This window comes from Saccopteryx bilineata, chromosome 4, assembly GCF_036850765.1.
Source record: "Saccopteryx bilineata isolate mSacBil1 chromosome 4, mSacBil1_pri_phased_curated, whole genome shotgun sequence".
In the NCBI taxonomy this organism is placed as follows: domain Eukaryota; kingdom Metazoa; phylum Chordata; class Mammalia; order Chiroptera; family Emballonuridae; genus Saccopteryx; species Saccopteryx bilineata.
Genome location: NC_089493.1, coordinates 263,253,593 through 263,269,746, shown reverse-complemented (window position 1 = coordinate 263,269,746; position 16,154 = coordinate 263,253,593). Strand labels below are relative to the sequence as shown.

At 42.2% G+C, this 16,154-nt stretch overlaps 1 protein-coding gene and 1 non-coding gene across 2 annotated transcripts in view; one reads left to right on the top strand and one right to left on the bottom strand.

The window, feature by feature from the left end:
* Window positions 1–273: 273 nt before the first annotated feature.
* The window catches only part of PILRA (paired immunoglobin like type 2 receptor alpha), a 35,989-nt gene continuing 20,108 nt past the window's right edge, over window positions 274–16,154 (bottom strand). The window contains exons 3-7 of the mRNA XM_066278031.1: window positions 7,120–7,308; window positions 2,142–2,172; window positions 1,015–1,061; window positions 751–782; window positions 274–593 (exon numbers count right to left, since the gene is read on the bottom strand). Of these exons, the coding sequence (XP_066134128.1) occupies window positions 450–593; window positions 751–782; window positions 1,015–1,061; window positions 2,142–2,172; window positions 7,120–7,308 (443 nt within the window). The 3' untranslated portion in view covers window positions 274–449. The remainder of the gene's footprint in view (window positions 594–750; window positions 783–1,014; window positions 1,062–2,141; window positions 2,173–7,119; window positions 7,309–16,154) is intronic.
* On the top strand, window positions 15,018–15,124 carry LOC136336904 (U6 spliceosomal RNA). Its single transcript, XR_010731639.1, has one exon. It is a non-coding gene; the product is annotated as a U6 spliceosomal RNA (small nuclear RNA).

Below are 16,154 nucleotides of genomic sequence, written 5' to 3'. Positions count from 1 at the left end.
GAGTACATCCTATGCCATAGAGGGTTGTTGATAAGAGTGTTGCATAATACAATACACCTAGTTATTATCACAAGGAAAACAGAATGGTTAGATTGGGGGAGGGGAAGACTTGAGTGCGGGCTACCTACCAGTGTTTGGGGACTTGCTGTTTCCAGGCCTGAGGCAGTTACTAAGTAGAGGAGGAATCTTGGGAGTGAGCTATTGTTCATTTTTGGTGAGAAGGACAGAAGTTGAAGGTAACATCAGTTTTCTCCTTAGATACATTCAGGCAAATCCAATAGGTACTTTTATTTTTGTTGATAAGGGAGGGAGTTAAAGCAGGAACTGGAGAAGATGGCTATTTCAGATTCTTGGTGACCTTTAACCTCTGCTGGTTTCTGAAGCGCCTGTGTCTGGCCAGGGTTATTATGGGAATTGGTGATCCCTCTGTGCAGTTTACTCTAAGGAGGTCATCTTTCAGTCCCACTCCTTAGGACTTTAGGGGTAGAGTATAGGGTCTCTTCCTGGGGAGTCTTGTGGACAGGATGGCAAAGAGGTGCTGATGGTGAGGTGGAGCTGGGGAGGGCAAGTGAGGCATAGACGATGCCATCCACCTGGGTGAGAACGGGAGAAGGGGGTTAGAAGTGGAGGGGGAGCTGACCCCACCTGAGAGCAGTGATCCCACACCTGAGCGTCCCGCCGATACCACTGTCCCTCTATTCCTTCCAAGCTTCCCTTTAATTCTTTCAGGCTCTAGTCTGAGCTGCTTACCTTTGGGTCCAGCTTGGGGTCTCTACGTTGTCCTAGGAAAAAAATCAAGATGTGCCAGGGTCAGATGGCATGGCAGCCAGGGTAGAGAAATAGGCAGAGGGCTCAGTAGTGAGGTCATCTGCTAGGTGAGGACCCGGGTCACATGGGAGGGATGGGTGAGGCATGGGAAAGGGGAAAATGCCAAGGGGCACACTGGGAGGAAGTGTGTGGGAAAAGGAGAGGCCAAGGTGAAGAGTGGGGAGTGATGATAATGGTCGGACTGACCTTTATTCCCAATGTTCTTGGACTCTTCAGTGCCATGGAAGGATCCCCTGCACCGAAAGGAAAGGGTGGGAATGTGTTAGAGGCTGGGCAGAAAAGAGTTAAAGCCTGCATTGGGCTGGCTCTGTTGTGGGGGCGCTGTGACCTGCTTGGACATACTCAGAAGAGGGAGGCCGTGGTCTGAGGCTCTCAGAGGAGGCTGCCTGCAAGAGCATTGAGAGGCAATCTGTGCTATGCCCAGGAGAGGTCCCTGAGTGCCAACAGAAGGAGCATTGTTCTAGAGAAGCCACTTTGGTAGGAAGGGGGCACGGGAGGAGAAGTCGGACGGGTGAGTTGCTGTCCTCTCTGCTGGCACTGCCTCGGTTAGAACTGGAGAACGAAAATAAGTGAAGCTCATCTCACAGCCTCTGGCTCGGTGCTCAGGCCTGGTCCCCAGAAGGAGACACCATCCTGGAAGGGGACCCAAGGAAGGCAGCTGGCAAAAGTCAGGAGCAGAGAGAAAGGAGGGACGGGGACTTAGGGAAGGGTAAGTGTGGAAATGAGAAGAAGGATGGAGGAAAGAAAACTGATAGGAGTGTCCAGGAAAGGGAGGGGATCCCCAGCATAGAGGAGAGGAAGCTAGGCTGGGAGCTGAGGGAGGAAGGTGCTCTGGGGAAAAAGCACATGGCGGAGGAGATGGAGGTAACGATTCTTGTGTCCCCTTCAGACCCATCACCAGGGGAAAAGGCAGATTGAGCAATGTGCAAGAAAGAAAAAAGTGGAACAGGGAAATGTGTTTGGGAAGGATGATGTTCAAGGTGGAAAGAACACAACGAGCAGAAGGAAGAACAGAAATGGCTCTGAAAGGAACACCAGGGAAAGAGAAAAGGGAGACGCTCTGGGATAGAATTAGCGAAACTGCTGAGACCTCTAGCTCCACTCTTCTTGATTTTTTGTTTTGTTTTGGTTTTAGGAGTCAGACTCAGGAAGTTAAGAGTCTAGCCTGTTAGGGACGTAGGAGGACAGGGATGAGAAAGTCGAGGATGAGAGCAGCTGTGAAAGGCTCCCTCACACTGTTCCCATAAGGACATTTCCTGTTTCCCAGATCAGAGCCCCTCCCCCCCTTCCCACCTTGGAGGACAAGCGCTTACCTGGCTGGGGCTCTGGCTTTAGTCTGCAGACCTGTGGAGGGACCAACAGTGTGTCAGTGTGTCACCCATGAACAGCACCTGTCCTCCTGCCTTCTCTGCTCCATTCTACTCTGAGACCATCCTTAGACAAACCAGGGAGCAAAGCAGCTCTGCTGAAACCCATGTGGGAAGGGCCTAGGACTCAGAGCTGGCACCCAGCTGGCACCCTGAAGTCGCCCACGCCTGTCCTGCTATTGTCCTCGAAGCCAAATCTGGAGAGGAGCTCTTCTCTGCACCCTGTGCCTCCCTCACCCTGCCCTCTCTCCCTAACTTTCCCTCTGCTCCCTTCCCCTCTCCTTGAACTCCCTGCACCCCCCAAACCTGCTCCTTCCACTGCTGAGCCCTGGCCCACCCACACTCCCCCCTCCTTCCTCTTGTCACAGGAACCATTGCTCCCTCCTGCCCTGAAAACCAGCTTCTTGTGCTTTCCTTCTGAGTGGCGGCTCTTTCTCTCTCCCAGCGCATGAACCTCGTGGCTGGAATCCGTGTTTGCACTGCAGTCTGTTCCTCTCCTCCACTGAGGACTCTGCTCTCCCCTCTGCACCAGCCTCCCTCCACATCCTCAAGTCTCTCTCAGCATTTCCTCAGCATTTGGCCCCTGGTTCACAGACATTCTCGCCACCACCCCCACCCTCCTGGGAGGTCTCATCATCCACAGGGACAACCCTCTGAACACCCTGGACTCACCCGTCCCCCCAGCTCCAGCAACCTCCGTTCCACTCAGCAATACCTTGGACTTTATTTTTTAATCCCTGGGAATGATGACTCTGAAATACTAAATGCTAGTATAATTTTTGTGCTACAACTTTCTTTCCTTCCAGCTCTCTTTGGTCATTACCCCCCGGCACCTGTGCTTTGACCTCCCTGAACTCTTGTTCACTTTCTTTCAGGTTATCTAGGCATCGGCGAGTCCTCCATTCCATTGTGCCCTTTCACCAGCTCCTTGACCTCCTGAGCTGCCTGTCCTGCCACACCGAGCTGCCGAATCTCCAGTCCTGCATGTGTCTATGGCATGGAATGCTTGTTGTTTATTCAGTGTCCATTCACCTGTTCTTACTCAGTTACAGACCTCAATTTTGTTTGGAGTGGCAGTGTGCTCCCCTACAGATAGATGTGGAACATAGGACTAAATTCTAGCCAATAAGGTAAGGGGAAGTGTGGGTAGGACTTTCAGAAAGGCTCTTTAAAAGGAAGACAGACAATTGAGGCGTGGGTTTTTGTCCGTTCCTCCTTCTGTTTCCTACTTGGATTCAGAAATAATGGCCTCAGTTTTAGCAGGCACCTTGGATCAGGAGGCAACCTTTAGTATATAAGCCAGTCTTCAGGACAGTTAGCAGAAAGGTAGGAACCTGAGTGCCTAAGGACAGTGGCCTCTGCTGTCTGCCTCTAGGTCCTTTTATATGAGGGGAAAACAAAAAACTCTGTGTCATTTAAGTTATGGTTGCTTCTGTTCTCTGATGTTAGCCACTAAATTGAACTATTGACAGGTCCTAAAGATTACTAAATGGCATGGTTGAATACTGCTGGAAAAAATACCATTCATTATGTGCAATGATGCTTCCGCCGATTTATGGCTTATTATGGCTTATTGTGAATCCATGAATACAATCTTCCATTTCCTTGGAGGCTATATCATATTCTCTCTTCATCTCTGACCCTCATTCTCACTCTCAGGAGAAACCACTGTGAAACTTCTTTGTAAAATTTTAACCTCAATTTTTATGTAGTTGAATTTCTCTCTCTCTCTCTCTCTCTCTCTCTCTCTATATATATATATATATATATGTATATATATACATATATATATGTCTATATATATATTTTTTCTTTTTTGTGGCAGAGACAGAGAGAGTCAGAGAGAGGGACAGACAGACAGGAAGGGAGAGAGATGAGAAACATCAATCCTTCATTGCGGCTCCTTAGTTCATTGATTGCTTTCTCATATGTGCCTTGACCAGGGGGCTACAGCAGACTGAGTGACTCCTTGCTTGAGCCAGCGACCTTGGGCTCAAGCTGGTGAACCTAGCTCAAACCAGATGAACCTGCGCTCAAGCTGGCAACCTTGGGGTCTTAAACCTGGGTCCTCCACATCCCAGTCAGATGCTCTATCTACTGCGCCACCGCCTGGTTAGGCGAATTTATCAATATTTTTATTCACCCCTTTTGAGTTTTATGTCGTACTTAGGGAAGTCATCTCCACTCCATGGTTCTAGCACTATGTATTAAATTACTCATCTTTTTCCATTGATTAGAAATGTTACTTTTTAATCAACTAAATTCCAGCATTTATTTAGGCCTATTTTCATCCTGCCTATATCTGAGTTTTTTATTTTCTTCCATTACTTTATAATCTGTTTATGTATCATATACTAGGATTGCATCACTTTAGTAATTGTAGCTTAATAATTATAAGTGCTGCCCTGGCTGGTTGGTTCAGTGGTAGAGTGTCAGCCCAGCATGTGGAAGTCCTGGGTTTGACTCCTGGTCAGGGCACACACCAGAAGCGCCTATCTGCTTCTTCACCCTCACCCTCTCCTTCCTCTCTGTCTCTCTCTTCCCTTCCCACAGCCAAGGTTCCATTGGAGCAAAGTTGGCCTGGGTGCTGAGGATGGCTCTGTGGCCTCTGCCTCAGGCGCTAGAATGGCTCCAGTTGCAGCGGAGTAACAACCAGATGGGCAGAGCATCGGCCCCTGGTGGGCATGCTGGGTGGATGCTGGTTGGGTGCATGTGGGAGTCTGTCTGTCTGCCGCCCCCCACTTCTCACTTAGGAAAAATACAAAAAAAAATTATAAGTGCTAATGCTCATCTAGTGCTTACTCTGTGCCAGGATCTATTCTAAATGCATTGTGTTTAATTTTCATGACAACCTGTGGGCTAATTACTAATATTATCCCCACTTTATGATGAGTAAGTTGAAGTGCAGAGTAAGAGTACCATGGTGCCAGAGTTGACCCAGCCAGCACTGACTGGATTGCCTGCAGGCAGTCATAGTTTATGCTCTTCACCTCTGTACTTTAATATCAATTAGGACAAATCTTTCTGCAATTTTTTTCTTTTCTTTTTTTGACAGAGACAGAGAGTAAGAGAGAAGGACAGATAGGGACAGACAGATAGGGAGGGAGAGATGAGAAGCATCAATTCTTCATTGTGGCACCTTAGTTGTTCATTGATTGCTTTCTCATAGGTGCCTTGACTGGGGGGCTACAACAGAGTGAGTGACCCCTTGCTTAATTTAAGCCAGTGACCTTTGGGATCAAGCCAGTGACCCTGTGCTTAAGCTGGTGAGCCCACGCTCAAGCCGGATGAGCCCATGCTCAAGCTGGCGACCTCGGGGTTTTGAACCTGGGTCTTCCACATCCCAGTCCAATGCTCTATCCACTGCACCACTGCTTGGTCAGGTGCAAAGTTTCCTAAAAGTAACTTCAAATCAATTTTTGATGCTACTGGGGCATAAATAATTAATGCCTCTAGCCTTGTTCTCTCTTTGAGCTGTAAGTGCATGCATCCAAGTTTCTGATGGACATCTGGCTCAGATGCCACACAGGTGTCTCAAACATAACATATCTCAAACTGGAGGAATCATTTTCTCCCTCCAAACATGGCCTTTGACCTCCTATGTCCCCTAATTCATTTGGTGGTTTCATCACACCCTCGTTCACCCAAATTGTAAACATGGGACTTCTTCCTGCTCCCTCACCACTACATCAGTCCAATCACCAGGTCTTATTGTTCCCTCTTAACCGTTTACAGAATCTGGCTCTCTCTGCAGACCTATGTATCTGCAAGGTGAAGTGAGGTTGCCCCTTGGCTGCTTCATGTTGTCTCTGGAATCATAGGCTTATGGGTGTGATTTACAAAGCCCTCTTCTCCCAGCTCCTGCCTCCTCAGTATCATTGAGCTACTTACAGTTCCCAGAATGGTTTTCTTTGCTTGGAATAACAGTGATCTCTACACATCCTCACCGCTTCCTTGGCTAATTCTTTTTTATTCTTTGAGACGTTTTGGCAGGTGCTGCCTCCTCAGAAAAGTCCTCCCTGATTACTGTCCTTCCTCCCAACCTACCATAGCTCTTTCCAAATGACGGAATTAGCCCTTAAGGCACTTTCTGCCCACGCTGAGTTCCTTAAAAGCAGGGCTTTTGCTTTATTTACTTGTCTCTTCAATTTCAAGCCAGGCCCTAGAAAAGGGGCATCCCACTAATGTTTGCTGAGCTGAGCCAACTTCCTATTCCTTCCGCTCTCTCCTTTCTTTTTTCAGGGCAGATCCTCCCCATGTACCAAAAGGTAAGGACTACTGAAAAATTATTAAGTCAAGAAACAAGACCTGGAAAATGATCAGATTTGTAGAAAGGGGTTGGCCTGAAGCAATGGTTCTCAAACTTGATCACTCCCAGACACCACTTGAGGAGACTGTTAACAGTGCAGATTCCCAAGTCCAGACCTCAGTCCATCAAATTTTTTTTTTTTTTCCTTTTAAGTGAGAAGCGGAGAAGTAGAGAGGCAGACTCCTCCATGTGACCTGACCAGAATCCACCTGGCAAGCCTCCTATGGGTTGATGCTCTGCCCATGTGGGGCCGCTGCTCTGTTGCTCGGTAAATGAGCTATTTTAGTGCCTGAGGCCAGGCCATGGAGCCATCCTCAATGCCTAGGGCCAACTCACTCCAACAGAGCCATGGCTGTGGGAAGAGAAGAGAGAGCTAGAGAGAGAGAAGGGCAAGGGAGAAGGGTGGAGAAGCAGATGGTCGCCTCTCTTTGTGCCCTGACCAGGAATCTAACTGGGAACATCCACATGCTGGGCCGATGCTCTACCACTTAGCCAAAGGGCCCAGGACTGGATTTGCATTTTTAATGGGTATTTATGATCATTCTGCTGCAAGTGGGTTCAGAGAAATACCTGCATGGAAAGCTTCAGGAGACAGTGGAGTCTTTGACAACTTACCTTTACTTCCCTTCCACCTGAGGTAGACCATCAGTCCCAAAATTGCAATTATGAGCACAGCAACAGCCAGTGCCACACCAATTGTAGCTTCTAGAGTCAGTTGCTTTACGTTCTTTGTGACACTGACGCCATCTGTGGTGGTGGCGGTGGTGATGGTGCTGGTGGGGCGTGTGGTGGTTTTCTCGGTGGCTGAGAAGACAGGAGAGATAAGCAAATTCTCCCTTGGAAGACTGGAGCTACCTGGGTGAAACTGTCTATCCTGCTTCCTAGTTTGGGGAGTAATGGGGCTGGAAAGCAGCCCTCTGAAGCTCTCACACCGGGAGGGGAGTAACAAGGTGAGATGCTGAGGGCTGAGAATCCACACCACTCAGTTTAAATCCTGACTCCACTACTGGTCAGTGGTGTGACCTCAGAACCTCATTTCATCCCCTACAAATAGGGATAACTGGATCACAGGGTTAGAAAAATGTTGTTATTCTGGCAAAAGACACATAACATAAAATTTACAAGTTTCACCATATTTAAGTGTACAGCTCAGTGGCACTAGCACATTCACATTGTTGGGCATCTCTCACCACCATTCACCTCCAGAATTTTTTCATCTTCCCAAACTGAAAATCTGTCCCCATTACATAACTCCCCATCACCCTCACCCCAGCCCAAGAACCCACCATTCTACTTTCTGTCTCTATGAATTTGACTACTCTAGAGACTTTATACAAGTGGAATCAAACAGTATTTGTCCTTTTATAAGATTGTTTTAATAAGTGAGAAAACATCCGTAAAGCACCTAGTGTATATTGGAAATATGTTGCAATATGACGTGGGGTTTTTTCTGCCTCTCAGTTTTCTTTATTCTCCTTACTATCTATAGACAATTTTATATTAAGCACATATCTGAAGCAAAAATGTTAATATTTTGTATGGTGGGTATTGTATCCTTACTATCTATAGACAATTTATCATTCTCTATGTCTGGTTTTGTGGGGCAAAATAAAAGATGCTTTTTTTTCTTAAATTTCTTTTTATTTATGTATCATAGAAATGTACACTTGAAACCCATGTGATCCTGTCAACCAATGTCAGCCAAACAAATTTCTTTTTATTTTTGTTGTAATGTTGTTTTTAAATAAGACATTTTTATTTTTGAAATGTTTTAAAAATACAGAAAACTAAAAAATAGTAAACATACAATACCCACCATACAAAATATTAACATTTTTGCTTCAGATATGTGCTTAATATAAAAGAAATATGTGTATTATAGTTATTATGCTGAATTCTAAAAGAGCTGTGTATAACTTTATACTGTACTTGAACATTGCTGATCAAGTTAAAGTCCCTTTTATTCTCCCCAATATTATCCTCTCTCTTTCCTCCTCATATTCCCTCCCAGAGGCAATTGTTATGATAAATTTGATGTGTATCCTTACATTTTACCTCTTAATAAACTATATATTTAAACAGTACAGGGCATTTCTTTGGATTACTTAAAGAGTGTGGACTTTGGAGCCATACTCCCTTCTTTTGAATCTTTATTCTGCTGCTTAATAGTTTTGTGACCTTAGGAAAGTTTTAAAATCTTTCCATGCCTCTGTTCTCATCTATCAAACAGGGATAATGGAAGTGTGTACCTCATAAAGTTGTTGTAAAAAATAAATGAGTATTTACAAAAGGTGTTTAAAACCACCTGGAACTTTAAAAAAATGTGCTGGTAACTTTCAGCAGCTGTTACTATGATGGCGTCATGTTATACATATTTTGAAACTTGCTTTTTATTGAATTTATTGGGGTGGCATTGGTCCACACAGGTTTCAAATGTACAACTCAATAAAACATCTACACATTGCATCGTGCACCCATCACTCCATTCAAAGTCTGTTTCTGTCCCCATTTTCCCTTCCTTTGCCCACCTCCACCTCCCCCCACTCCCTTTCCCTCTGGCTATCAGCACTGTTGTCTGTGCCTACGTGTTGGTCTTTTGTGGTTCCACATAAATTTTTGGAATATTTGTTCTAGATCTGTGAGATATGCCATTGGTATTTTAATAAGAATTGCACTGAATGTGTAGACTGCTTTGGGTAGTATAGACATTTTCTTTTTCTTTTTGTGACAGAGACAGAGAGAGAGAGACAGGGAGAAGGATAGATAGGGACAGAAAGGACAGGAGAGATGAGAAGCATCAAGTCTTTGTTGTGGCTCTTTCTTGCGGCACCTTAGTTGTTCACTGATTGCTTTCTCACATGTGCTTTGACTGGGGGGTTATAGCAGAATGAGAAACTGTGACACAGTGGATAGAGTATCAGACTCGGACTCAGGGGACCCAGGTTCAAAACCCTGAGGTCGTCAGCTTGAGTGCAGGTAGCATAGATGTTTTAAGGATGTTTATTTTTCCTATTCATGAATGTGGTATATTCTTCCACTTATTTGCATCTTCCTCAATTTCTTTCTTCAGTATCTTATAATTTTCCAAGTACAGGTCTTTTACCTCCTTGGTTAAATTTACTCCTAGATACCTTATTTTTTGTTGTTGTTGCAATAGTAAATGGAATTGTTCTCTTAACTTCTCTTTCTGATAGTTCATTATTGGTGCATAAAAATGCCACCAATATCTGAATATTAATTTTGTATCCTGTTACTTTGCTAAATTCATTTACTAGACCCAGTAGTGTTTTTGTAGAGTCTTTAGGGTTTTCTGTGTACAATATTATGACATCTGCGAATAATGACAGTTTATTTCCTCCTTTCAGATTTGGATGCCTTTTATTTCGTCTTCTTGTCTGACTGCTGTGGGTAGGACTTTCAGTACTATGTTGAATAAGAGTGATGAAAGTGGACATCCCTGTTTTGTTCCTCATCTTAAGGGAAATGTTTTTAGTTTTTGCCCATTGAGTATGATGTTGGCTGTGGGTTTGTCATATATGGCCTTTATTATTATTATTATTATTATTATTTTTTTTTTTTCTGTATTTTTCTGAAGCCGGAAACGAGGAGAGACAGTCAGACAGACTCCCACATGTGCCCGACCGGGATCCACCCGGCATGCCCACCAGGGGGCGATGCTCTGCCCCTCTGGGGCGTCGCTCTGTTGTGACCAGAGCCACTCTAGCGCCTAGGGCAGAGGCCAAGGAGCCATCCCCAGCGCCTGGGCCATCTTTGCTCCAATGGAGCCTTGGCTGCGGGAGGGGAAGAGAGAGACAGAGAAGAAGGAGAGGGGGAGGGGTGGAGAAGCAGATGGGCGCTTCTCCTGTGTGCCCTGGCCGGGAATCGAGCCTGGGACTTCTGCACGCCAGGCCGACGCTCTGCCACTGAGCCAACCGGCCAGGGCGGCCTTTATTATTTTGAGGTATGATTCTTCTATACCCATTTTGCTGAGAGCTTTTTCACAATAAATGGGTGTTGGATTTTATCAAGTGCTTTTCTGTATCTATTGATATAATCATGTGATTTTTATCCTTCATTTTGTTTATGTGATGAATCATGCTTGTTGTTTTGTGAATACTGTACCAACTTTGTATCCCTGAAATAAATCCTACATGTTTGTGGTGTATGATCTTTTTAGTGTATTGCTGAATCTGGTTTGATAATATTTAGTTGAGTACTATGTTGAATAAGAGTGGAGAATGTGGGACACCTTGTCTTGTTCCTGATTTTAGAGGAAAAGCTTTCAATTTTCCACCATTAATACAGTGATGGCGAACCTTTTTATAAAAACCACCTACTTTTGCAGTGCTGGTCAACCTAGTCCCTCCCGCCCACTAGTGGGTGTTCTAGCTTTCATGGTGGGCGGGTAGTGGAGCAATCAAATGGTGCCATGATTGGCTCACCATGAAAGCTGGAACACCCACTAGTGGGCAGGAGGGACCAGGTTGACCAGCACTGCAAAAGTGGGCGGTTTTTATAAATAGATTTGCCATCACGGATTTAGTATGATATTTGTGGATAGTTTGTCATATATGACCTTTATTATGTTGAGGTACTTTCCTTCTATACCCATTTTATTGAGTGTTTTAAACATAAATGGATGTTGTATCTTATTGAATGCTTTTTCTGCATCTATTGAGAGAATGGTATTATTTTTTACTCTTTGTTTTGTTGTGGTATATTACATTGATCATTTTGCAAATGTTGAACCACCCCTGTGCTCCTGGAATGAATCCTACTTGATCATGATATATATATATTTTAATGTGTTATATTCAATTTGCTAGAATTTTGTTTAGGATTTTTGCATCTGTATTCATTAGAGATATTGGTTTTTAGTTTTTTTTTTTCTTTTTGTATTGTCCTTGCCAGGTTTTGGTATGAGGGTTTTGTTGGCCTCATAAATGTAGTAGGGAGTATTCTTTCTTTTATATTTTGGAAGACTTTGAGAAGGATAGGTACCAAATCTTCGTTGAATGTTTGGTAGAATTCACTAGTGTAGCCATCTGGTCCTGGACTTTTATTTTAGGGAAGGTTTTTGATATTTTTTTAAATTTCCTCCTTCCTAATTGGTCTATTTAGGTTTTCCACTTCTTTGTGACTCAGTCTAGGAAGATTGTATAGTTCTAGAAATTTATCCATTTCTTCTAGATTGTTGAATTTGGTGGCATATAATCTTTCATAGTATTCTACTATGATCTTTTGTATATCTAAGATATCTGTGGTAATTTCTCAACTTTCATTTCAGATTTTGTTTATGAGTCCTTCCTTTTTTCTCCTTAGTGAGTTTAGCCAGGGATTTGTTAATTTTATTGTTCTTTTCAAAGAACCAACTCCTTGTTGTATTAATTTTTCTGTATTTCTTTGTTCTCTATTTCATTTAGTTTTGCTCTAATTTTTATTATCAATATTTCTTTTCTTCTGCTGACTTTGGGTTGCCTTTGTTCTTTTTCTAGTTCTTTCAGATGTGATGTTAAATTGTTTACTTGAGAGCTCTCTTGTTTCTTGATATAAGCCTATAAGGATATAAACTTCCCTCTTATTATTGCTTTTGCTATATCCCAAAAGTTTTGATATGTTGTGTTGTCATTCTTGTCTGTCTGTATATATCTTTTGATCTCTGCTTTTATTTCTTCTTTGGTCCAGCCAATTTTAGAAGTATATTGTTTAATTTATACATTTTTTTTGGTGGATTTCCTACTTCTTTTTTGGAGTTGAATTCTAACTTCAAAGCCTTATGGTCAGAGAATATGCCTGGTATAATTTTAATATTCTTAAATTTGTTGATGTTAGTTTTGTGATCCCCACATATGAACTATCCTTGAGAGTGTTCCGTGCACACTGGAAAAGAATATATAATCTGATGTTCTGGGATGAAATGTTCTGTAAATGTCTATTATGTCCCTTTTGTTTAATATGTCATTTAAGGACAGTATTTTCTTATTGATTTTCTGTTTGAATAATCTATCTAAAGCAGTAAATGTTGTGTTGAGTCTCCAACTATGATTTCCTTTTTATCTGTTTTTATTTTTAGCTCTGTTAGTAGATGCCCTATATATTTTGGTGCTCCCTGATTTGGTGCATATATACTAAGTGTTATATCTTCTTGATATAGTGTTCCTTTTATCATTATGAAACATCCATCTTTGTCTCTTGTTGCCTTTGTTGTCTTGAAGTCAGTATTGTCAGATACAAGTATGGCTACATCTGCTTTTCTATATGTATTATTTGCTTGGAGAATCATTACCCAACTTTTCATTTTGAGTCTACTTTTGTCCCTGCAGCTTAGATGTGTCTCCTGAAGGAAACATATGTTTGAGTTTTGCCTTGTGATCCAATCTGCTATTCTGTGTTTCTTTGTTGGTGAGTTCAGACTATTTACATTTAGGCAAATTATTGACATATGAGGATTCCTATAGCCACTGTTAGTTTTGTTTTCTGGTAGTTCTGTGTCTCCCTTCATTCTTTTTCTTTTGTGTTTCTGTCAGTTGTTTTTGTTTGGTGGTATCCCATGTTTCTTCTATTTCTTCTTTTTTTATGCTATATATTTCAGTTTTGTTTTTTTCATGGGTGGTTACCATTAGGTTGTTGAGAAATACTGTTTCATATATATGGAGTCCTTTGTCTTATGAGTGATTATACCCTCTATCCTCCTTTGCTACTTTATCCTCTCCCTTTTTATGTTTTTTTTTTTTTTTTTTTTTTTTTTTTTTTGTCACAGATTATCCTTGTTTATATTGTAACCTTTTTGGTGCTTTTACTTGTAGTTTCATGTTGTTTTGTTCTTTTTTTTTTTTTTTTTTTTTTTTTTTTTTATTTTTCTGAAGCTGGAAACGGGGAGAGACAGTCAGACAGACTCCTGCATGCGCCCGACTGGGATCCACCCGGCACGCCCACCAAGGGCGACGCTCTGTTCACCAGGGGGTGATGCTCTGCCCCTCCGGGGCATTGCTCTGTGCGACCAGAGCCACTCTAGCGCCTGGGGCAGAGGCCAAGGAGCCATCCCCAGCGCCTGGGCCATCTTTGCTCCAATGGAGCCTTGGCTGCGGGAGGGGAAGAGAGAGACAGAGAGGAGGGAGGGGGTGGGGAGTGGAGAAGCAAATGGGTGCTTCTCCTATGTGCCCTGGTCGGGAATCGAACTCAGGTCCCCACACGCCAGGCCGACGCTCTATCGCTGAGCCAACCGGCCAGGGCTTGTTTTGTTCTTTGTATCCAGTAGAATAGGCCCCTTGAGTATTTTTTGTAGTGGGGGTTTTCTGGTGATAAATTCCCTCAGCTTTTGTATGTCTAGAAAAGTTTTAAGTTTTATTCCTCCTTCATATTTGAAGAATTTTGATGGATATATTATTCTTGGTTGGTAATTCCTCTCTTTCAGTACTTTGAATGTTTGGGTCCACTCTTTTCTGGCTTATAGAATGTCTACTGAGAAGTCTGATGATAACCTGATGGGCTTTCTTTTATATGTTAAGTTCTTCTTTTCTCTAGCTGCCTTGAGGATTCTTTCTTTGTCATAGATTTTTGACATTTTTATTACAATGTGCCTTGGAAAAGGTCTGTTTGGGTTGAGGTAACTAGGCATTCTGTTTGCTTCTTGGATTTAAGGATCTAACTCTCACCATAGGCTTGGAAACTTTTCATCAATTGTTTGTTTGAATAGGCTCTTTATTCCCTTCTCCTTTTTTTCTTTTTCTGAAATTCCCATTATTTTTATATTGCTCTTTCTGATGGAGTCTAGACAATTTTCATAGAGCTCTCTCATTTTTAAAAATTCTTGAGTCTCTTCTTCCCTCTGTATCATCTCTAGTTGCCTGTCTTTGATATCACTGATTCTCTCCTTGAGAACTCAATGAGGGGAAAATGGCCCCTACTCCAGAGCCAAAACACTCAGTCTCTGCCAGACTTTCCAACCCTAGCTTCCCCAGGAGTAGTGCACTGCAGGTTCAATTTGGGTGCAATCAGCTATCCCCTCTGCAGGAGCAAGCTCAGGAGGGAAGAGCTGCTGCAGCTCAGGAGGACAGATTAAAAGAGTCTCTTGTTGGGGGTGCTGCCAGCAAGACTGCAGGAAAAATCTAAGCACTTTTCCTGGTCCCAAACAATAACTTCTGAGGGAGACACACTCCAAATGTCCCAGCTTGAGCAGCCCTCCCTTTCCCTTGTGGAACTGAGCTCAGCAGGGCAGGGCTACTGGGACTTGGAGGGTGCAGATCCAAGCAGTTTCCTACTGGAGGTGGTGCCAGCTAGCTAAAAGAGGCAGGCACTTCTTCCCCTTCCTGGAATAGCATGAGCTGAGCTCACAGGGGATATAGAATTGGGTCTCTTGTGATGTAGCCACACAACCCAGCACCTGCCCGTCTCATCCCTGGACAAAACAGAAATGTTTTTAAGGTTAAATTAATATATATTGAATTTTAGTTTCTACAAACAGATTGTGCCTTTATAGATGTTTAATGCATCATTAAAAACTGACATAATATGTGCTCGCTTCGGCAGCACATATACTAAAATTGGAACGATACAGAGAAGATTAGCATGGCCCCTGCGCAAGGATGACACGCAAATTCGTGAAGCGTTCCATATTTAAAAAAAACCCAAAAAACCTGACATAATACAAGCTATAGGAAAAAAATCTAACACTACAATCTAACACTACAAATTTGGTCCAGGTTAGCATGGACCAAATTCTCTGTCACTCTTGTTAGAAGTTAATAATAAAAGTGTAAATACCATCTTTCAACTGAGACAACAATTTTAAATTCTGAGTCAAAGAAAGAAATATATATATATATGTATATATATATATATATATTATGTTATTTAGAAGATAAAAACCAAAGCAATACATATTAAAAAAAAACTCCTTAAATACAACTAATGCTTCACTCTAAACTAAATTTGTAGTGTTAAATGCTTTCATTATTTTAAATGGGGAGAAAATTTTTAAATGAATGAAATAGTCAATTTTCAAAGAAAAAAATAACCCCAAACAGAACACAGAGGCCAGCCCTAAGGAAAATTATAGTTTGAAAGTAATGAAAACCTATGTAGGAATAAATTAGTTAGGAAACAGAACAGCAGAAAGTATAATAAATATAGGAAATTGAGTATATGCTCAATTATAGGTTGAGAACTTTTTACAAAAAACTGTGAAATGGATGATTCTAAAACAAGAAGTTTAAAAAACTGGGTTTATTAAGTAGTTTAACTGATGGGTAAACAAAGAAGAACACTATTAAAGAACACCTTTCATAAAGATTCTAAGCTCAGGTGGTTTTGTGGGTAAATTTTTATAAAAATTTAAGGAACAGATAATTCCTAACCCAAAGGTCTAGAACATAGGGAAACATGGGAAACTATGCAATTCTAATTTATTACATAAATCATAACCCTGATGCTAATATACATTCATAATTTTTAAAAATGAAGATGAAAACAAAGAGCTGTTTTTTTGTTTTGTTTTGTTTTGTTTTTTAACTGGCCTGAGTAGGGAGAAATACCCACTATAGACACAATGGTAGTATAAGTTGACACAACCTTTGGGAATGTGTTTGAGAATATCAAGGTGCAAAATACCCATGCATACTCTTTGTCCTCGTTATTTAATTAATTAATTA